Here is a 23,044-nt window from a genome sequence, read left to right as displayed (position 1 = left end):
GGCTGCGAACCAAGTCAAATGACTCGAGACTACAACGGCCAAGACATATATTGCGTTGTAACTTCGAAGAATAGTTAAATCACCGCATGATTGGTATTTCGTCTAACAGTCCAGATACTTGGAAAATATGGCCAGGAACTGTTACTAAAACTACGATATTATGGAAGCGAGCCATTCTATATCACTCGACCAGAGTTTAAAAAAGTGGGTTGAACCTGTTTGAACTCAAAACTGAACAGTGAACACAATGACTTGGTGGTGAATTGAAAATGACTCGAATTGAGGCGAGTCACAACTAGAAGAGCGAGATTGACTCGAGACTCGGAACCTTGTGACTTGGTTAAAACCCAGTTGGAAAGTCTTAAGGTCTACCTTTTATGAGGTCACAAATCATAATGAGACTCATACACCGAATTAGAGACAACTTGGTATTTTTCGACAATACCGATTTCATTTGGGACGATGCCACTTGTTGGTTACAAATACATCTCTACTAACGTACGCTTCGCGCTGAATCTTTTGTGTGCTTTGATAAATGCCAATCGCAACCAAGGACCACGACATTCGTCGGCGCTGAGCCTATTTTGGTTACAAAGTAGTCTCATCACTTTTCTTCCAATCCCTAGTGAATACTACATATTACACAAAAGATACCCGCGGCTTGACGATCAACACGCACTCTGTGCTACACAACCACCACAAACGCCCCGCAAATAATCCGATTCGGCAATTATTCATAAATTAATCGCCGCATAATTGATGACACTTATCGATGGTGGCGTGATTCATAAATACGATTAGGAACATTAAAACGAAAGTGCGCCCATCAAAAGTCTTTTCACGCCTTGCGTAATCACCGCCATTGTTGCAAATCCGGTAACCTCCCAATCAAGTGTGCATTCTAGCACAACCCCCGAATGTTTATTTGCCAGCGCGAGCCTCATCATGCAAGCATTTTAACACATTCCCAGTGACGGTGGCGTATTAGGCGATTTGTAATTGCGCAATTATAAACACGTATTTACGTAACAAATTGAGCGCGCGTTTTAGAAAGCCGACCGCCGGCAAAACGGGGATCTATTCTGCGCGCATCGATCTCAACGTATCTCGACCCGGCATCGTAAAGTTGATGCATCGGCGGCCCGCGCTGCGAGAAATAATAATTTGACAAAACGATACTCGGGCCTGACACGGGCAGAACGGGAGAAAGGCGAGTTAAGTCCGCGCGAAATCCCCTTCAAAGTATATTCAATCTTTAACGCAGCGCACAGAAGCCGGCAACCTTCTGACCCAACAAATCAAACATATCGCGTGTTGTGTGCGCGCTGGACAACAATGACTAAAAATAATAATAACGGATGGTTTAAGCCATTAGCGTCCCTTCTATCATATCGATCGGGCTGCCCGAAACGAAAACAGCCAAAGCTTCCCGAGGAATCAATCACTATCGATAATTGGTAACCAATAACAGTTTCAGCACTACTAATTGCACACTCTATTTGGCGTTTACGGTACATGTTCCGAGCTATTCACCAGAGAGCGGGGGCCGCCCGTGTTTCCCACAGTGCGTAGATTTTATCGCGTCGCGCCTCGCCGTGCCTGCATCAAAGGACCTTGCTGCTCAGGCGAGCGATTCCGGCTGTGTGGGATGTAGGTTAGGCGGGGGTGACAGCGGGGACAATCCGCTTAACTTGTTACTGCTCCAGAAACGTATTACATATATCTGATTCGATCGATCATTCGCGGAAATATGGAGAAAAGATGAGAGAGCAGCATGCTTGTTGGGTTCATGCTTTGGGGCTCTTTACGCTCCTGGAGTGATGCCAGCGTGCAGCGATCACACTTGTACAGTACCAGCTACTGAATTTTCAAAAAGCGCAACTAAAATAGAACTTATAGAACTAAAGAACATTTAAAATACGCAACTAAGTAAAACACAACAAGCTAGATTCAATTCCGATGAAATTCGTTTTTTTTTAATATTTTATCGGAATCGGGTCGGCTTTCCACGTGAACGAACACTGAACAGAGCATGAATATGAAATGGTAAGGGTTTCGACCCCAGAACCCATCCCCTGACTACGCCATTGTTAGTAGAGATGACTCTGACCTATCAACGGCTGCAAGAACACCACACAACAGAACACCGGTATCACGATGCAGGCCAAACGGCAAGACGGATTTTCCGGTTGTTCGGTAACTAATTTTGTTTCAATTCGCAACTAGATCTAGAACTAGTATTACTCAGTTTTCCAAATTTGCAACTAGAACTAGAACTACTCGGAAAAAAGGTAGTTAGTTGACCGTCAGCGAACAAGATCGGTAGTTTCTACTGTAAGTCTGGCAGCGACCATCTATAAGGATTGTTTTCATACTTCTCTTTTCAAAAGTGGTAATACATCCGCAGTGCACAGGTCTAGCAGTTCTCGTCCTTTTGAGCTTGCGGGCCGGTAAAATTTCAAAATAAAATTTGCGATGCGGTGTACTTTTCAAAATAAAATTCGACCCAGAATGTAACACAACAAAAGTAAGCAACTCAAAACAAGCTGTTGTCTTGTTCACAACACTCCTGTTACGCGTGGTTCTATTAACGTTAGTCCTGCTAAGAGCACAGGCTCGATTTTGACTCTAGGGTTTCTTGCGAAAGAAATGGAACTTCGCCTTATATATATACCGTATATCCAATGTCTCAAATTGCGCGGCCGAAATTCATGAAATTTTGTCGGAACAGGCCTTTTAGTTCTCACATATTGCTGATCATAAAAGAGTCAGGAAGAATTCAAAATTTCGATCTAAACTTTGAAATCGATTCAAAAAAATATTCCTGAATTCCTGAATTCTAATGTTTTTTCAAGTGAGAAAAAAATTGAAAATGTAATTGGCGGACCGGCCGGAAAGTAGACTCGGACCGGTGTCTGAAGACCACTGTCCTGGACTCAGGAGGATACGCTGTACACTATGCTATACAGAAGTTACTCACTGACCGCGTACCAACAGTTAAGGCAACGGTGTTTGCATACGCGCACACAAATGTAACAAAAAACAGGATGGATCTCGCTACAGTCCCCATATAAATCAGCATTATCGGAGCAGTCACCGACATAAAATGATCAATACGTACCGTGCGTAACATATATATAATAGAATCTCGCGGGAACAAAATATATTGACATATGACGATACGGAAGAAAAGGGCTACATTCCGATGGTACAAGGTGTAGTCGTCCCATTAAACGCACGCGTACGCAATCAGACATCGGTTAACTTCCGTTAATGCCAATTATTGTCAAGAATAGTATCTCTTGATGCGCGCGGATGGCTCCACAAATTTCAGTACGATTCGTCATATAATACCAAATAATACCAAAGCGTCAAACTACAATTCAAACTACCTAATTACAGGATTTCGCGATAAATTCGCCGGTCCGACGGAGCACGCGGCAATTTTTTCATGATAAACGTGGGAAGAATATTTTACGTCCGTCAATGCGTCAGCGGGAACATCTTGTACAAATTTTAGTCATCCCAAATGGAATCCGTAGCCCCATTAAGCCTTCAGACGGCATTAAAAGCGCATTCATCACATGCAACAGCACCGAAACGCCAGCAGTCCAGCGTATCTACATGCCTTGCCAGCTTCCGAACGATAAAGCTGCGATATGATGCCTATCCGGCCGCAGGCCTATACCTCGCAAATATGATGGAGACAACACTGCGCCATGCGTCATCGTTACGTGTAGCGTGGATCAGGTAAAAAGACAGTGCCGCGGACAGGATAATCAGCGATGCCGTGTAATAAAATGGGGGTTGTTTCCTCAGCCAGTGTAGTAAAACGCATGAATTAAGCGGGTGTTTCTTATTGCGGCTAATCTGCGGCGCTTAAATCGTTGGATGACGCCGTGCGGAGATTGATCAGAGGCGCAACAATTCGTGGCTCGACCAGAAGTTGAATTTGTGGGTGGTGTGCACTGTGCAGTGTTGTCGGAGTATAAGTAGCGTAAACTGTAAAGCATCCCAGTAAGTGTTTTCCTGGATGACACGCCGCACATTAGAATTAGCGGAACCTATAAGTAGCAGCTAGTGCGCCAGCAGAAAAGACCGGCGATTCCTACACAACCTAACGTGGCTGCGTGACCACGATACGATCTGTGTTTCTTTCAACGCATGCAAAAGCCTCTCGCATTACAGAGCGTTTACATTCCTTACTACGTGACACAATTCAACTTGCAGGAACTGTTCAGTGTCCAGTTCAAATGCTCTGGCTTCACAACCTCACCCAGTCACAGGGATTCCATGGAGGTCAAGAATGAAACACGACATACATATATATATGATATGTGACGACACGCCCGTGAGCGTTGTGGTACTACGTCGCGAGAATAGTGGCGTACGTAGGAGAGTTTCGGTTTCGAAATCGAAACTACGTACTGCTGACATTCCAAAATTTTTAAACTCATTTGCAATTGAGCAATTGGTATCACGCTGTTGCGATTCGACCAAACACCACGATGGAATTTTCAAAGGTCAGGCCCCACATTTTTGAACGGGTATCTGAAAGGTAACGGCAAAGTCACACAGATTCGAAATATATCTTAATTGTGCTTATCGTTTTGCGTCAAAATCAACTTTAATGATTTCGTTCTTTTCAAACTCCGTTGGTGCACAGATCATTTCGTGCAGCAGTTATTTATAATGACATATTAGATGTGCAGTTAAATGTACATTGTGCATAGTGGTCGATCTTAGTTTTTAAGGCTCAGAGAAAATGTTCCGTTCCCTAGTGCTTGCAGATTAAAGTAAGTGTCCCCCAGGTTGGTAAAGGTGATCAAAATGATCTCGTGTAGGTACAACCGCTCTGTTAGGGTGCAGACAGTGCCTAGTGCAATGCAGACTAAAATGTCCTGACCAGCCGGATTGCATAAGGACACGTCATTTGATAGAAAATCACATCTTCCATTCGTTTTCTTAGATGGTCCAAGACTCCAAGTTATCACTAGTCACTGCAGTAACGAAAGGATGGCTTGGAGTAGTGCTATGATTCAAACAAATTACAAATTACATGCTCAGTGCGCAACGCAAGAGCCCAGGAGGTGGACCCACCGTCCGGCATCGTTATAGTGCCAATATATAACCAGAACCGCATTACGAACCAATCGGCGGTTTATTGCAATGCGGGTTCGGCGGACATATATGGGCTATATCTGTTTCTGTGCATTGTGCGTACAGATATCGGTATCAGCCAACTCTGGACGCATTTTTCGGTCAGTCCAATTATAGATAACTAGCCTACGGATAGATACGCAACACCCGTCGTCACGCTTGCTTGCTCGGAGGAAATTACTGCTCAACAATCTGAACTCTACGTAATTGCTAATACCATAGCTAACGACCCGCGTGCCTAAATTCAATAAAGTTGATCTTATTTGAAAGCTACTGTCGCACTGATTCCGAAAATATACAGTAGAATCTGATCAGGGCAATGGAACCGCCTCGAAAATCTCCCCAAAGTCTGAACAATCGGCATTGTTCTGAACAATCGCAGCCACGCAAGGGTCGTTGTTATGGTCATTGTGGTGCGTCGCCACGATTGTTTAGAACAGTGGTTCCAAACGTGGGCGATATCGCCCCCCAGGGGACGATTTGGCGGTCCAGGGGGGCGAAAATGACGAAGGGGGCGACAGGGGGGCGAAAATGGACAAAGGGGGCGACGGGGGGTGAAAATAGCGAAGGGGGCGATAGGGGGGCGATGACGCGCCAAAGCGGCTGATTTTTTTTATTTTTTTTTATTTTTTTATTTAGTCAACCCACGGAAGTTTGGTTACAAAAGTGTGTAAAATTAGACTTTGTGCCGAAAATTTGACCTTTTTTTTTTTTAGTCAACCCGCCGGTGATTAATATTTGTATGCCCAATTTTCGGTACACAAAATTTGGGGGGCGATGATCGCTGTTGACCTTGAAAAGGGGGCGATGGGGCGAAAAAGGTTGGGAACCACTGGTTTAGAACAATGCCGATTTTCCTACTTTAAAGGCTCTTTCGGGCTGGTTCCTTTGCTATGATGAAAGTTTAATGTGTATTTTCGGAATCAGTGCAACAGTAGCTTTCAAATAAGATCAACTTTATTTAATTTGAGCGCTCGGGTCGTCAGCTATGGGATTGGCAATTACGTTGCGTTCAGATTGTTGAGCAGTAATTTCCTCCGAGCAAGCAAGCGTGACGACGGGTGTTGCGTATCTATCCGTAGGTTAGTTATCTATAGTCCAATGACGTCATCACTCTTACAACTGTTCCGGGTTCAGTTCGGCACTGCCGTAGCGATTTAGGGGGGCATAGGATTTCACTTCTAAGCGAAAATGATGAAATGTGGCGTCGTTTGAGCTACAAGATATGCCTGTTGGACCGACAGTACTGGTTTATTGTTCAGTTGGAGCTTTGTTGTAAATAAATATTGTTTAAATGAAGATTACATGGGGTATGCTTTTCTAATCACTGCGACTGATTATAGGGCAAGTTTTTGTTGCAGTCAAATCCGTGGAAAGTTGCATTTATTTTTCACAAAAGTTGCAGTAAAAAGTTGCATATATTTTAGTTGCCTTTGTGGATAAGTTCCTTGGAATTATGAGAACCATTCGATACCATCAAACAGGGTTATAAAAAGTGGGTGTAACAAGACTTAACTGGAAACTGAGCACTTGAGCAGTCAAGACAATGACTAGAGTCATAATACCATGACTCGGACTCGACCCTCTGCCCGCTGACTTAGACTATGACTTGAATCGGTGCTGAATTGAAAATGACTCGACTTGACTCAAGTCAAAACTATAAAAGTGTGACTTGGTTACAACCCTGCGACAGTGAAATAATCACGCGATCTATTTACATAAAGTGCCAAATATTTCCAGTAAAAAGTTAGTTGCATGGAAAATCGAAAAAAAGTTGCAAAAAGTGTCATAAAAATCAAAAAAGTTACAAAAAGTTGCATGAAAAATATGGAGAAAAGTTGCAAAAGGTTGCAATACATGAATCCTCCAAACATCTTAAAACACCATACTATATAGCTTCCGAGTATTTAGGAAGCTGCCGGAAGCTGTAAAAAAAAGTTGCACAAACTTGCCCTAATTATAAGTTATATTTCAATCGTGTTACATTCTGATAGTGGCAAAGAGAATCGCCTCAATATTCTCCGGTCGGTCCGTGAATTCAAAAATCACAATCCGAATATGCATATGTGTTGAAGGTGCAGTCAGCATCATCCAAAACAAATTGAATTACATCCACGTTACGGTAACCTACTCGGATGCGTAGTGCTCAGTTACTAAACACTGGACGGGGCGAACTGAGTAACCACAATTCACCAAATCTCCCAAGGAAACTAAAATCCCAAATTTGAACTCAAGTGCCTACGTAGAACCTGGCGCAATTCAAAATCAATATCCCCCCGCACGGACCAAACTCGAGCACATTTGTTAATGGAGATGCTCGAAAGACGCGATTATCACACTCATTACATCGCGCAGTTGTGTTAGAACACGCACGGATGCAAAGCTTCCCAGGTCGAGTGGCCGAGGATCAATAACAAACTACTAAACTTAATCAAAATAACATGCTCTCGGCCCGTTGCAGGCGATAATTACGCACTTAGCAAATGTCGTGTGGCGCACATTTTGAAGAGGTCCGCTTTCTGCGTTTGGAATCCAGCACTCCACCGAACGCGTTGTTCGCTCGATACCGATGGCTTTAACAAGCCGTGGTTAGGTTGATATGATCATGGGGCATGTTTACAGCAGCTGAGCATCGCAGGTGTGCATAAATCACCGTAATCGACCATCGGTTCGTTGTTAACGTCACGGAACGGCAGGGTTGAAACAGACTGCCCGGTTTTTCTTGAAATATTAAAGTTGACTCTAGCGGACACGGTTGCCTTTCTACTGTTCTTCCAAATATTCACGATTTACGTAGCACAATTGAGATTTACGTCACAGTCGTAGTAAGCAATACTCAATTCCAACTTTGCGTTGAATTGACTTCATTGTGATTACGTCACGTCACACGCCTGTCCATTATGAGATCATACCACCACGACATATCATAAAACAACAGAAATCAACATGCATTATGACGATTTCAAAACGAATTCGGATATCTTGACGATTCGGATGTGAGATTTTTCAAGTTTTTGGGTTCAAATTCGGATTTTGTGTGTGGAATTTCTAATAGTTCCGAGCATTTGCGCGAATATTGAAATTTAATTAGAATCAGTGCCGGGTATAAACTTTAATTCGGATGGGACATAAGATATGTACAAACTTCATCAGGATATATAGCGAGTGATCCGGAACAAAAGTTGGATCTGTAAATATGAAATCCGCCCATCTCGATAATTAAGAACTATTTTCGTCCATAGCTACTGCGCAAACCCGACTAAATATCACTCCGCACTGGCGGCATCAACGGAGCTCATTCTAGGTACATGCGTGAAATCATACCCCGTATTCCCCGCGCTGCATTATGCCGCATTCCTTAAATAGAACCTCTTGCAGAGCGACATGTGGCCGTCGTTTATCTCACTTTGTCTTGAAACGGGCGATAGGGCCGCTGCAGCTTTGACGGCGGGGTATAATGGCGGCGGGGTATAATACAACGGTTGCAAAAGATTAACAACGCGCCCGGCCATCAATCTCTCCGAGGTGGGCCCAGGTGCCGAACACCAAAAGTCGACCGACCGGTTTCGAATTACCGCAAACACAACAAACCACTAGTTTCTGGATTACTTGATAAAATCCAAATCACGCGCGCTTCCCAGCTAAACCCCGCGACGGCGAATCGAAACCCTGTTCGAGTGTTCAATAATCGTGGCCAGTGGACGAAAATACACGATGCCGACGATATTTCTAACCGCGTGCGGGTAAATTAGTGGCATTTATAGGAAAGACTATAAGATTCACTGCCCGTGTTCCAATTCGACCTATCGACAGAGCCGTTCAGTTCAACTGTTGGCATCAGACTGGCGTATCGGAGTTTTCGAAAAAAATTTGCACTATTCACGGTGTTCTTCGATTAAATTGGTGATTTACACCAATCAGATATTGTTCATTACGATTCCGTCACAAAATTATGATAGACGACAGTTGTTGTTTGTTTCTATGAATAGTTATAGTCAATTTCTGTATATGAATGCTAAAATGAGGAATATCAGATAACTCTGAAGCGGAAAGCCGTCCAAGGCCGGTTCTGAAAACCGGAAAAGAGAATTCTTGCAGACCAGCGTCAAACGTATGGATGAATACCCGTCAGATAAGGATATCATTATATTGAGTTCTGCTGGTCATAGATAGATCTTTACATATCGTCTCTGTGAAGAGTAAATTTCAACACAATTTCACTAACATCAGAAAACGGCTTGTCGTCAACTATAGACTGCAACAAGTCCATAATTATTACTCAGCGTATAATCCCACGCAAACTTGTGCATCAATGGATGGCATGTAGGAATACTTGAATAGTATCACACATGGCCATGTATCACATAACGACATGATAGTATGTTGTTGTAGTTGACTAGTTGTAGTAATGATATGCATTTGCAGTGTATTTCAATGTATAGCACTCGCCAATCTCCGTCTATCAATGCAAAAAATCAACGATGTAGAATCTATAGAAGTATACGTACATTGTGCATGGTATTGAATTAATTATCTGGATGGTGAGATCCAGAGGTAGGCTAGCTACTAGCTAGCTACCTTTATATTTCCGTGTTATAAGTAGCCTACTCGAGTACGTACTCTGAAGTTTGAAATGCGGCTCCAACATCCAAAATGGTTGGGAACCACTGCTATATAGAGCTCCAGGAACTTGGGTAAGAAGTAGATGAGGAAATAACGCTCGTAAATTTATACTCAATTACAAGTAGAGTTCGGCGGAGGCTTATGGTACTTATAGGAGCCCATCCAAGACGGCTACTTTCGAAATTGCGGGGTACGTCTTCGTGGTTAACGCAAGATGACAAATACCATTACAAATTGATAAATTTTCGATACATTGGCTATTGCGTTCAGTCGCTATGACAATATCCCTCGTAAACACGATGGAAATATATTTCAAAAATACTTTCTGCTTTACTATATCCAAAGCCTGCTTGAGTACTTTCTTTCCCGTATTTCTACCCTCGAGGGTGCGTCAAGCCATTTCGGGATACGGTCTATCCATCTTAAGAGATATAATGACGGAAACAAGTAACGCATTCACGTCTACAATGGCACACAAACGGACTGCAAAGAAATCGATTGCGTGCCGGCCCGCCATTTTCAGGGTAAACATGCGCGATAATGATGATCAAATTATCGTAATGAATGTAAAAAGTTTTTGTTTTCAATGTGCATGCGCGCTCCGAAAAACTATTTTCAGAGATCGCGCGTACATATTCTGGGAAATTTCAGGAATTTCACTCAAAAATCTATATATTCATTACTAAAGGGAAGTCATCAAAGTCATTACATAGATAGGAATCGGTGGCAAACGATTTTACTTTTATATACTCGAAAACGTGTTCATTGTTCATGATCAAAGTGGAATATAAAGTAATAATATCGCTCTTTGTAATGGAACTAGGCACACTACTCGTAACATCCTAATTAGGATAAGGTAGGGAAAAACACAGCGATTACCGCGATATCCGGTATTGGTGTGAGTAGAAGACTAAAAAGTCACAGATTTAGTTTTTCTTTGGTACTACACCATGTGTAAAAATGAATAATCAAACGGAATGGTGAGAGATATGAAAAAAGTGCTTATCCAAAATATTTCATATTCATATAGCCGAAACGTGTTTGCGTATGCAATTTTCTCCTCGTGGAGAAGCCATGCCTCTGCCGCGTAACCATAAGTCCTTAATGATTCATCTTAATTGAAGACATTAACGTGAGGGAGGCGGTTGCAGCAAGCCGGATTTTCAGAGAACTTTCGCCGTCCCACACAAACGGCGGTCATCGTTCACAAACGCAATAAAGAATACTTTGCCTGCATCAATTATCGCGTTTCAACACTGACAAAGTAACTTTTGCTCCTAGCAATGAACTTTCGTTAAGACCCGGTATCGGTAGCCTAATCCCTTATAATTGTTGCCTAATCCAAAACGCCAGAATCGTAACTGAGACTGCCAATGTCTGCATTCGCGAGGTACGGTAACGGGCGATAATACGCTTATCGTTAAAGTTCCACTGGTGAATGTTCGCAGTCGAGATAAATTCCTTGGATTGCGAAATTATTTTCTGTCTAATGCAAGAAGAGCAACGCTCCGACGACGGTTAGTTCGTGTACTGTATAAGGTTCGCCGCATAAGTCCCATTCTGCCTTGGAAAATACGCAATAGCGTACGGTAAATACATCATGTGGTTGAGCAAGAAATATCATTCCTATCATCGAAACCAAATCGGACTTGCACGGAGACGACAACCCGTTTTCCAAGCACCGATGTTACCCAGTGCCTAGCAGGTCGAATAACTAAACAAGGTGTTCTCAAGTTCTCAATTTTTGCTTCGGTTTCAAGTATTGCCGTGGAAATCGTTTCCTTCGCATGAACTCAACAATTTCTTCTACATTACTTCTTCTATGGGCTACTATATTGTTGACTAAACTGATCAACTCCGTTATAGGCAGAATCTTTAATTTTGAATCTTGCTTTACAAAGACAGGTATTCCTATGGCAAGTTATATGGATCATGGCTATGTACAAAACAATTTATATTTAGTAGCTCAAGTTTCAGGCAAGTGAAGCTGCATTCTCTTTTTGCTTAGTATAATTAAAGCCAAGGACCATGTCTTCATACGTAATTACCACAACCACAACCACTCGATTGGAGATGAAATGCGAGTACCCAAGTATAACATGATTTTAACCACATTTAGACAAATAAACCGGGGTTTAAGACGAAACGATATTTTCGCACCAATTAGCCTACCTTGTACAACTCCAAGCAATACAACTTCTTTTCAATTTACAGCCCTGGCTTAGCACCGGGAAATAGACGAATCAAAAATGGTACCACCACACCATCACAAATCAATCTCAATCAATATTTGAGACTCAGAAAGGCAACTACAACAAGACAGTTCAGTATCACTACATTGACGATGCCACATTGATTTGATTTATGAAGATATTGACAATGCCCTGGCATGAATGCTTCTTGTGCATATTCTGGATAGATTCTCTCCATTATATTATTCCAGTTACATCCGATCATCGAAGATTTGTTTCAGTATGGAAAAGTTTCCGTATGGACCAGTGTTTCCCAACCTGGAGTCGGCAGACGCCATGGGAGTACGTGGCACGTTTGCCACGAGTCAGTGAGCGCAGAGGATGATAAACAACAATATTCAATTAAATTCATGAGGATGTAAATGAACAACCTGAAAATGCCTAGCAAGTAGCAAACATGACTTTTCTTGTATTTTTCTCTCTGGTTTTCATTACCTAGGCCTACTACATAGTCATGAGTGAGTGCATTTGAAGCTCTGGTTACCTTCAAAGCCTAACCCTGATAGTGTTTGTACATTCATTATCATATACGAGAAGCCTTGCAAAAATCCCAATACATAAAAAAATCCAGAACAAAAGTTCTTTGTCTGGTCGTTCTTCAATGTACCGTATAAGCACTTCGTTAAAATCAAGTGCAATATTGCTTTGCAAGTTGGCTGGTAGGCTTTTTGTAACTGAAAGTGTAGCTTTGCTTAGTCAAATATTTTGGTTAAAATAGGAGTGGCGAATTTATAGTGATTTGAGTGAAAAGAAATTGCGCGAAATTTGTGACTACCAGTACTGCATTACACCAAGAATTCGAGTAGATATATTACAGTTGTCATCTTGGTTTCAGTCCGAATTAGATAAAACAAAAGAACTGTTCTACTACCATATTCCCAGTCTTTACTGAGCATGGAAGAAAAAGTTAGCCTATTTGTCAGGGTTGTAACCAAGTCACCAGGTTCCGAGATGCAAGTCAATCTCATTTTTATAGTTATGACTCAAGTCAAGTCGAGTCATTTTCAATTCACCAGCGAGTCAAGTCCGAGTTCAAGAGGACAAGCAGAGGGTAGTCTCCGAGTAATAGTGTTATGACTCGAGTCCGAGTCCAAGTCATTGAGTTCACTGTTCAGTTTCGAGTTAAAGTCTTGTTAAACCCACTATTTACAACTCTGCTCGGTGATATCGAATACTTCGCATTCATAATATAGGCCTACTAATTTCCCAACTTTTAGCAGTTTCTGGTCGCCTTTTCAAGTACCAGCATCAATAGAAGAAATATCAACAGTGTGGTAACTTTATCATTCTTTGAAATTACAATGAAATGACGGTCTTGGCCGTACGTGTTTTCAGTCATATGACTTGGTCCGAGTCATGTTCAGTTCAATGACTCGAGTCAATACACAGATTGATTCAAGTCGAATCGAGTCATTTACCGTATTTTGTGAAAATGACTCGAGTCACCAAAAATTGCGACTCAAGTCGGACTCGAGTCATTACAACCCTGCTATGTGTGCTCAAGTAAACCGAAAAAAAAAGAACTAATCTATTATATGGTAATTGCAGTGTTATAGAATTGCAAACAGGACGGCCATCAGATATAGTGAAACTAATTAACAATATTACTTGAATAGAAATGGAGAAGAGAAGGTGTAAATGCAAAGGAATTCTACTCAGCAATAAGTTTCAAAGACAAGAATGAATTTAACTGGATTGTGGGTGCATTTTATGTAGTTTCATGACTTTCAAATTTGAAAGCTGGTCGCGCTAAAGAGCTCATGAGATCTGTCTAGGTTTTTACATAACACATCTAAGTGAGTAACGTAGAATGGTCAACAGTGGTACGTTTGATGTCATTTAAAAATTGCTTTCCACGGTCGCAGGTCCAAGATAAAATTATTCAACCAATAGTAGTGCACATTCACTCACAAAAAAGTTATTTAACCATAGACTACTTTTAGGCTACCCTACTTGACAAAATTCACAATTAGTATAAACCAAGTAGGCTGGTAGGCTGCCTTGCATGCAGCAAATATTAAGGGACAGTATGGTAGCAACAAAAAAACTTGAATAAGCAATGTAAGCACAGGTCGTCTATTTCATAAGCTACTTAGTAGGCTTGCTAGCTCCTTATGACCAGAAGTGATGCTAATCAATCAATAAATCAGGCTTATTTGATATCGCAGTAAATCATTCATCAATAAGAATAAAACATATGATAACTAGGGACTGGACCACAGCGAGGCGATTGAAATCATCCGGTCAGCAGCGGCCAGACAACAGTGCTCAGCCAAATAAATAATGGTTGAACTGAGAAGTAGGCTAAATATATCTTTATGGTCAAATATAGGCTAGGTCAAAAAAATAATGAGACAAGATTATATCTAGTAGGCCTATTATGTACAATGTACTCTACAAGAGCCTTTTCCTCTTCATAGGCCTATGTAGTTGGTAGGCCTTGTAGGCCTACATCAATTAATTCTTTTACACATAGATTTTGGCACATTATCATAAATATATCCACTAATCGTGAATTTAAAAGCAAATACTGAGATACACAGCTGATGAAAATCAGAAAAAGTCATCCAAGTATTGGTATACGGTAAATAACAATCAGAGGTGCAAATTTTTCATATCGCTACTGCCCTACTTGAGGAATAATAATATGCTTCTGATAGACCAAAACCACACAACAGGTGCAAGTAGAAGTGTGTAATATGGCCAGGAATGAGACAAGTTACGTAAGGTTTGAAAAGAAGTATTATAAAAAATATTAAAGTCTGTGGAAAACACAAACAAGATATGTTGGTAATGACGTAGAGTCAATAAAATCTGTTATAAATGCACGACAGATAATTTTCAAGAAACGCATCCCACCACTGGAAACTGGTGAAGCCAATGAAATTGCAACATACGCCGAGATCAAAAGCCAGCATAGACTCGGCATAAATGAGTTTACAACCAACCATACACATTCTTACCTTATGTTCCGATTCCTCTTCAACGCTAGCATCTGTGGCACTAACAGTTGCAGCATGTAACTCTTTGGAAATGCCATATTCAACGAATGACTGCCTATTTCTCATAGTCTTTTTGGCTGCAGCAACTCCGCATAAAGTGCATATTCCAGCAGCAATAGCTTTCTTCGATTGAGGAGTCTTTGGCCATAGACCGTGAATAATATTGTTGAATGCATGATAAGTTCTACGGAAAGCCATGACTAGATCTGCAAAATGAAGCGCAAGCTGATATTGCAATGCAAACACCAAACAGAACTGGTGAGATTCAGTTACCAACTACATGCATTTTCTACTTCAAATGCAGCACGTAATCCATGTGAAGAGCAAATACAATCACGGCTTGCAATGCATGTTAAATTTTGAAATGTTTCATAGTTAACTATACAACTACGTCCTATCAGTGAATGGTATCCAACGTATGAACGGACTAGCCATGATTGATCTGACAGACTGACACTGCATGGTAAATATGGCGGTATACGCATTCTCATCAAGCTTCAACTCGGAAGATAATGTTATCGTTTCGTCTCTGTGATAGTTAGCAAATAAATCTTGACCTGTCATTCTTCTAAGTTACGTATTCCATATACAAGTAACGCTAAACAAAACACTAAACAGCATAAATTTGTTCAACACAGAACACTGAAGCGGTCTCAGCAACAAGATTACTCAAGCGCAGCATAACGCATCAGTGAATTTTGCGTGACGCAATTTAGTCCATAAAAGTCGGTATAGAATAAATACAGATTGGTCTCTTGATTGCGAGAATAGTCTTCTTGGATACATCAGTGCGCAATTTTTCTTCTCGACAAGATGATATTTGCTTGAATCAAGTTAACAGGTATCACCAATGTAAGGACGCACTACAATAGCATGCGTAGAAACAAAGGAGCATTACCGAAATTTTGAGTTGGATATTGTCAAGAGATGTCAAACTAAATATAGGCTATCTATCAGTGATGAGCATCGGACGGACTCGGATGGCATTCGGACCGGATATTAGACAAATTTTTGGCAGTCGCATAGGATTCGGATATTATCGCAGATTTTTTTCCGGATATTGTCGGATAGCTGTAACTTTGATACGGATATTTCCGGATAGTTGTAACCAGATGTGAGATTTGATTACAGGCCCATAGAAAGAAGTCATCAATTCAATAACCAAATACAGACAGCTGACACCTTGCGATATGAATGGTAGCAGTCTAAAAATGTCTGTCAAGAGTCCAAGAAAATACAAATAAACTATCGCCACTACCATTCTTACCATTCAAGAGTAGACCATACTATAAGGTCAGCCATGTTATCACTTTATTTGCTAAAATACATCAAGTATACCATACTTGCCAGTCTAACGGATATATAATATGTGAACTGATAAAAGATGGTATGATTAGACATGAGCTCTCCTGACATAGTTATCATCAGTACAGTATTCTCGCAGAGCAGTTTCTGAAGTTCACAAAATTGAAGGTTTTGTTTCAACATCGGTCCTAGAACTGCATTTGCTTTCCACCTTGACATGTAGTTTTTGAACCCATAGCTGACGAATGTCACAATAGGGCATACAATATCCAGAATCCTCAAAGTAGTTGTTGCGGCAGTCTTCTGTAGATAAATATAAGACAAATCCCTCTTTGCGTACTTTGTTGCATGACTGATTTTCATGCTACCACAGTAGTTGTATACTTGTATGATACCCTTTCAATCAGCACTATACAGCGGTGCTTGTGCTATGGCACAATCTTTAGCTACCATGAGTCTTCCGGCAGTTCATGATCATAACGGAATATATCCCAATGACGTTCAACAATGTAATAACTCCATTTTGTGAGAAGGTATTCCCAGTGAGCCAGTGTGGACTTGGACTTTGAGTCAGCTTGCACGTCGAGTTAACAGCTACCGTACCCACACACTTGTAGCCCGACCAATCAAATAAGAATATGCATACAAACATATACAAGTAACTATCTGCAGTCAGAAAATTATATAGAAAGTTATATAAAAAAATATGTACACAGATAAAATGTATGATAATTATTATAACGATGCCTCGACTATACAGTAGCCTATCGTCCTCTTTGAAATCATTCAAGATACATGCATGCCTTACTAAGGTAAACTAATAACACATAACAAGGCTATGAAATCCAGAATTCCTATATACAGATACAACGAAACCCAAACCTATTCAACTCCTGCTTACACTTCCCTTCCTTCAGCAGCTATATTTTCTCCAATATGATTGACGGAATCAATCATCTAGAACCACTGAGCCATATAAACAAAAGCTGTTAGTTTTTTTTTTCAACCAATGGTCTGTTCATGTAGATTTGATTTCAGTTTGAGAATTGTGAAAAAAAATTTGGCGTTATTATGGTGCTTTTCTATATGATTTAAACGAGAGACCATGTAAACAGTTTGAAAGTCAACACCAAGGAGTGGTGATCAGTGCGTTAGGGATGCGTCATTTCTCTTGAGTGGAGCTCCATCAACTGCTCGAAGTGTACTCCGTTCTCCGTACCGTACAGTTTACATTGCATTATTTGAAGACCTCGAATGTTGTCAAACAGCTCGTGCTGTCTGAGTTTCGTTTCTCCGTAATAATGGATCAATGACGAAAGTCGACGTCTTGAGAGATAGCACAGCAAGAGTGAAGTATGGAGAGATAGCATCCTGATTTATGGGACATTGCCTCTATGCAATAATTGCTATGTTCAAGTGAAACACCACAACTTTTCAAGTGGTCCAATGCTCCTTACAAATCATATCCGAAAGGCCAAGGATACAGCACAGTTGGAGATCAGTTTCTTCTCTTCCAATATACAAGTCGGCAAGACAACTACTGACCTGCTATTGGTCACTGGAGAGGAAATTTGGACAGCTACTGAGGGACATTCAGGATGGAGCTATTATTGACATTTTCTGTGACTCGACTATAAGCGTCGTGCTCAAAACTTTGAACTGATTGACCAAAGGTATTATAAGCATCAGCAAGTTTCTACTGAACAGGCCTTCACACATTCCAGCATTTGTGGGCAAAATGCGGATTATCTGCATCCAATATTGACCATCTGAGATTGTAAAATTCCATGGTTACAACTTGCTACTATCACTTCTTGATATTGGGTAATATGGTTAAATGCCTGATTGTTATATATGGCCATGGCCTAATAATCTGTCATTTTTAATTTTCTTTTGATCCGAAATACCACTTTCATTTGCACACTTACTTTAAATTAGTAGCGTTGTTTCTCGCGTTAACGTTCCTATAATTAAAATTCCAATTTTTGTTCTGTTTGTTTTTGTTCATTCCATAGATACAATTTGTGATCTTTTAGTGCAGAACTGTATCTAAGCTCAGCTGTAGCCTACAATTGATATTCTGCGATATCATTATTCGATAAGGATTTTTCGGATTCTTGTACGAGATTTTCGGATAAAGTCGGATAGTTGGATGAGATTCTTCGGAGTCGGACGGATAGTTCCGCAGACACAAAAACTGTCGGACGGATTCGGATTCTCAAAAAGCAACATCCGCTCATCACTGCTATCTATGCGTCTCAGGTCGGATTCAAAACTTTGGATCGCTTGCAATTCAAAACAGCCGATAATGGCAAAATGTTACCATCACGTTCATATTCTTATTTTTCAGTGGAATGAATGCTAGTCAGCCCTCAAGTTAACCGGACCACGACCTGACAGATCGATCTCGACTCGCGTCACATGCCACCTCATTTTGTCGCTGGTCCTTTCATATTATCTTCCTTTTATTTTCTTTCAGTGTGCATGCCTCCTCTTTACATCTCCTAGGCCCAGGTGGGTGGCTGATTTCAAAGACTACTCCAAGTCGTTTCGACTACTTCCTATCTTTTCATTGTATCGCAATTTTGCAGTTTTTGAAATGATGAAATTGTTAATAAAACTGATACTGATATAATTATTCATTGTCAAGCATCTATACCATGTACGTAGTATAGAATATTAGCGACCATAGGATTTCTATCCTAGCTACACCTTTAATCGCAAGCAATGCAATTAGCAAAATACGATTGAATACAGATATCTGATATCAGACACTAAACAGTGACTCAAACCTGCGGTTTGCGGAAATGGAAGTTGACATATTTCTCCGCTCCTTTCGTTCTAGTGGTGATGTGACGTTGATAATACGTATTTATTGTCAGGAAGACACTCAATTTTCAGTCATCACATAATCAAAGTTATTAAGCCGCCCTTCTGAACCAAACAAAACCACACTAAATAAAGTGACAAATTGAAGAAACAATTTCTAACGCTCCTACGCTTACTTTGAAAATGCACATTTGATGAATATTAAAATGACCGAAGTCACATAGAGCAAGTTATATAGCAGTGCAACTACATATTTTGGATTTTATTCTTTGAGCACTGTGACATACATACCACGGATTCACATTGACGATTTCGCTTCTGTAAATAGCTACATTTTGATCCTTTTTTAGTCAAAAAAGACTGCGATTTCTGTAGGACAACGTAGGCTACAAAGCTCTCAGGCTTTGATTTGTTCACATTTTACCATCGATTCTTTTTATCGTCGCTATACCCTGCGGTATACAATCGTAGCTGTAGTCCGATCCGATATAATAACTAAGCCTATATGCCATCAACGATTCTCCAAATCTAAATAGTGCACACCATAAAGTCACCAAGTCACCATTGGCAATGATGTCTCTGAATGCAAGCGTTGATGTTGCAAACACGAGTAATATATCCGCAGGTTTCTTCATATGTATTCACATTCTCTGACTGTTATAACAGTTATGTATTGTATACGCGTGTATATTTAGTTCTAGGATAGTTGAAGTGATGAATCTCTGCCATGCCTATGTTCGATAGCAATGTTCTAGCAATTCCTTGATATCGTGGCTAGGGTGAGTGTCCCTGGGAAATCAGTATTTTCCGTTCTATTAGTTGAATTACGTGAGATAATCCTCTTTGGCGAGATTCCATCTCGTTAAATAACTAGCATAATCTCAATTACATACATGAAATTGGCTCGTTCCAAAGTCCCGCCCGCATTCAGTATATGCCCTTGTAAAGCAACCGTGACATTCCGACACACGATGGAAAGTCGTGATATTTCGATTCGCCATTGTTTTCTCTATCATATGACAATAAATTACTCGATCAAACTATGCGTGCGACGCCAGAAATACCAGATATATCATTAGAAATTTATCGGAAACTTGACACCAGCAGAGGCAACCCGCATCATCTGAGCTCGTCACAAATGTGCAATTTTACCGGTGTAGTAAATTTTTCAGGCACGCAACGTGGACCTTTGTGTCGTGCGAACGAACGAAAGTCGCGTGCAAGATGCGAATATTACGAGATATTACGCAAATCAATAACCGATTTATAATTTTTAGCGCGAAAAATAAGACAGCGCTCTCATCAAGGAACTCCATCGAACACGGTTGGTCGGTTATCTTGATGCTTGAGAACCGTTCTCCAGTTTCATCTGTTCCGATATAAGCTTATATCGGCTTTTGCTTACAACATTTATATTCAATTTATACGACATGGCAGAGGTATCACCTCAAATGAACATGAATGCGATCGGGATGGCACGACAACCTTTCATCTATGACATGAAGGTAATAAGACGATAACCTCTTCACGCTCCAATGATCTATTTTAGAGTAATATAATAGTGAAGTTCAGCTAACTTAATAAAAGTTGAATGGTAATAGATGGTATTCGTCGCAAATTTCTTATACGGCGAGAAATGTTTACACCTTGAATTCTTTTACAGACTCGGTGAGAAATGCCATGTATAAGTATAACCGTGGTTCTCTGTCGTTCAAAAGAGTATGTTCATTTGCACAGCTTCGAAGTAACATTTACGGGCATATTATGAAAATCACAATAAAACGCGATTGATGAAACATTATATGGCGGCAAACCTGCTCTCTACAGTGTAAACGTAAATCGTGTATTTCGCCGATTTCCCAATCACGTACACGACACTTTCTTCCACACACATTTCAATGGGTGAATATGCGCCAATTCTTACGGAGATATATCCGGCGGGGTGGAGTTGGTTCTATGTGCAGTGCACCGATATATGGCAAATATAACCCAATAGCGTGGGATTGCTACTAAAACGTGTCGATGGCGCGATTTGCAATCCACGCTATGTCGGAATTCCAGTAAATAATTTTATTTTCTTCCCAAGGATTCGCAGTGTAGGTATACTACGGTAGGGACGTAGTGCAATAAGCATGACTATTTAAACGCGAGAATCCAAAATATAGCCTTATCATGCAGCTCCAACAAACATATCGGAATGCCATTGTTCCTTACATATTCCGAATAGCTGTGACGGCCTGACGGGGCAGATTCTGCTGCACGCAATTCGATTCCTCAGTAAAATCAAAATTCTCACTCTTTGAGAGGTGATATTGGGTATATAGCTGTGATCCTGTGAAAATGTTCACTAATATTTGTTATAGTCCGGCGTACGACCTTATTATCTGACTCCACTAAGAAATAAACTTAGCGTTATAACGGGCGAAGCGTAAATGTCGTTCGATATTGTATCGCTAAACGCCAGTCCGGGCCTACGATATTGTAGCTGCCGCGCCAGTACATTGATTAATGATTATGGACGGCTGCAACATATTGAAACGTGAGAACTATTTCCAGTGACATGCTTAATGTTACGGAAAACGAGGATTATTAAATTACGATGTTTTTCTAAGATTTTTAGTTTATACTATAATTGATAGCGAAGGACTTCAGTAATCGGAAATGCATATCGTATACGGATATGATATTTCAGTATGTCGCGAGCACCACCAACAATGCTATTCTTTACTTGCACTAAACAGCACTTTATCGAACTTGAAACCTGTTTTTATGATGAATCCAGATTGTTTTTTTAGTTCTTGGGATTAAAATGCCACTAGGCTATGGAACATGAAAATGACTTTTATAGCAAACCATCAGATGACACTGTGATTTCACGACATGATATATGTTGGTGGTGTAGATCTGTATGGTATTATCTCCAGGAATGAAAGCCACTGTACGATTTATCGAAGAATAAACGAACTTCATTCTCAACTATCATGCTGAGCGTTTTATCATCTTCGCGGGACACCAGTCAGAACAGCATATCAAAACACCCCCAGACACGCGCCATCGCAATCAATATCAGGGATTTCGATACGTAGATGCGATAAGCTCTCTGTAATGTTGCTAGTTCAAACACATCGGTACGTGTGTAAATAATGACTTTCACACCAGACTTCATTCGTACTTCACTCCAAATAAACGCGATTCCATGTTACCGATGACACGATGTGTATGCGCCTCGCGCACTTTGAAATATTTTCTTTATCAATTGGCAGATACTTTGGAGTTAATCTTTGTGCAATTCAATTCGGCAGAAAGAATGAGATTTAACGCATTATGGTGTGTGTTACGCCGCTGGTGCGAATTACGCAGAATCAATACATTTTGCTCCAATGATTTGGAATTAAAATCTCCCGATTAACTTCAATTAGGTGCGCAGACATAGGTGAGATAAACTTGCCTGCAGCGCACACACTGCGGCACACCAATAGCGACGGCTGCGATACCATGAATCCGATATCAAACAGAGTTAACGGCGAGGTCGGTGACTCTCTATTCTTCCTATAATCTGCGCGGAACAGATTGGTTCGCACTTCTTTTCGCGCTGCGATTTTTTTCTTTTTCTAAAGTCTGGCGGCGCAAAGAAAGCTCATCATTCTCGCCCACGGACGGGGATATGGCCTACCTCATATTTTTGCATTCGTTCCTTACGTAGCTAGTACGCAAGTTCAGTTAAATATAAGACAGGTAATTTACTGTATTTATGGCCAAAATCGATTTGTAAATAAAAGCGCCGTAGTGAATATGAAATCACAAACAGGTGAATATGACATCTGCGCCTTATTGTTTTTTGCGTTCTTTTTTCTGCTCGTATACCTTGTAATA

General features: G+C 40.7%; 1 protein-coding gene across 5 annotated transcripts in view; it reads right to left on the bottom strand.

The window, feature by feature from the left end:
- LOC145455875 (calcium uptake protein 3, mitochondrial-like) overlaps window positions 1–15,324 on the bottom strand; it is a 78,545-nt gene extending 63,221 nt beyond the window's left edge. Inside the window, exon 1 of one of the 5 annotated variants that reach the window (XR_013920446.1) lies at window positions 14,999–15,324. Coding sequence is in view for 4 of the 5 variants with exons in the window: in XM_080333901.1 (XP_080190027.1) it covers window positions 14,999–15,235 (237 nt within the window). In the remaining variant the exon portion in view is untranslated. The remainder of the gene's footprint in view (window positions 1–14,998) is intronic. The other 4 variants (XM_080333901.1, XM_080333898.1, XM_080333900.1 and 1 more) reach the window with 4 other exon arrangements.
- Between the last annotated feature and the right edge of the window lie 7,720 nt (window positions 15,325–23,044).

This window comes from Botryllus schlosseri, chromosome 14, assembly GCF_051294905.1.
Source record: "Botryllus schlosseri isolate E-star chromosome 14, Bs_hap1, whole genome shotgun sequence".
Classification (NCBI taxonomy): domain Eukaryota; kingdom Metazoa; phylum Chordata; class Ascidiacea; order Stolidobranchia; family Styelidae; genus Botryllus; species Botryllus schlosseri.
The sequence above is the reverse complement of the archived record's forward strand: the minus strand, read 5'-3'. Positions and strand labels throughout refer to the sequence as shown.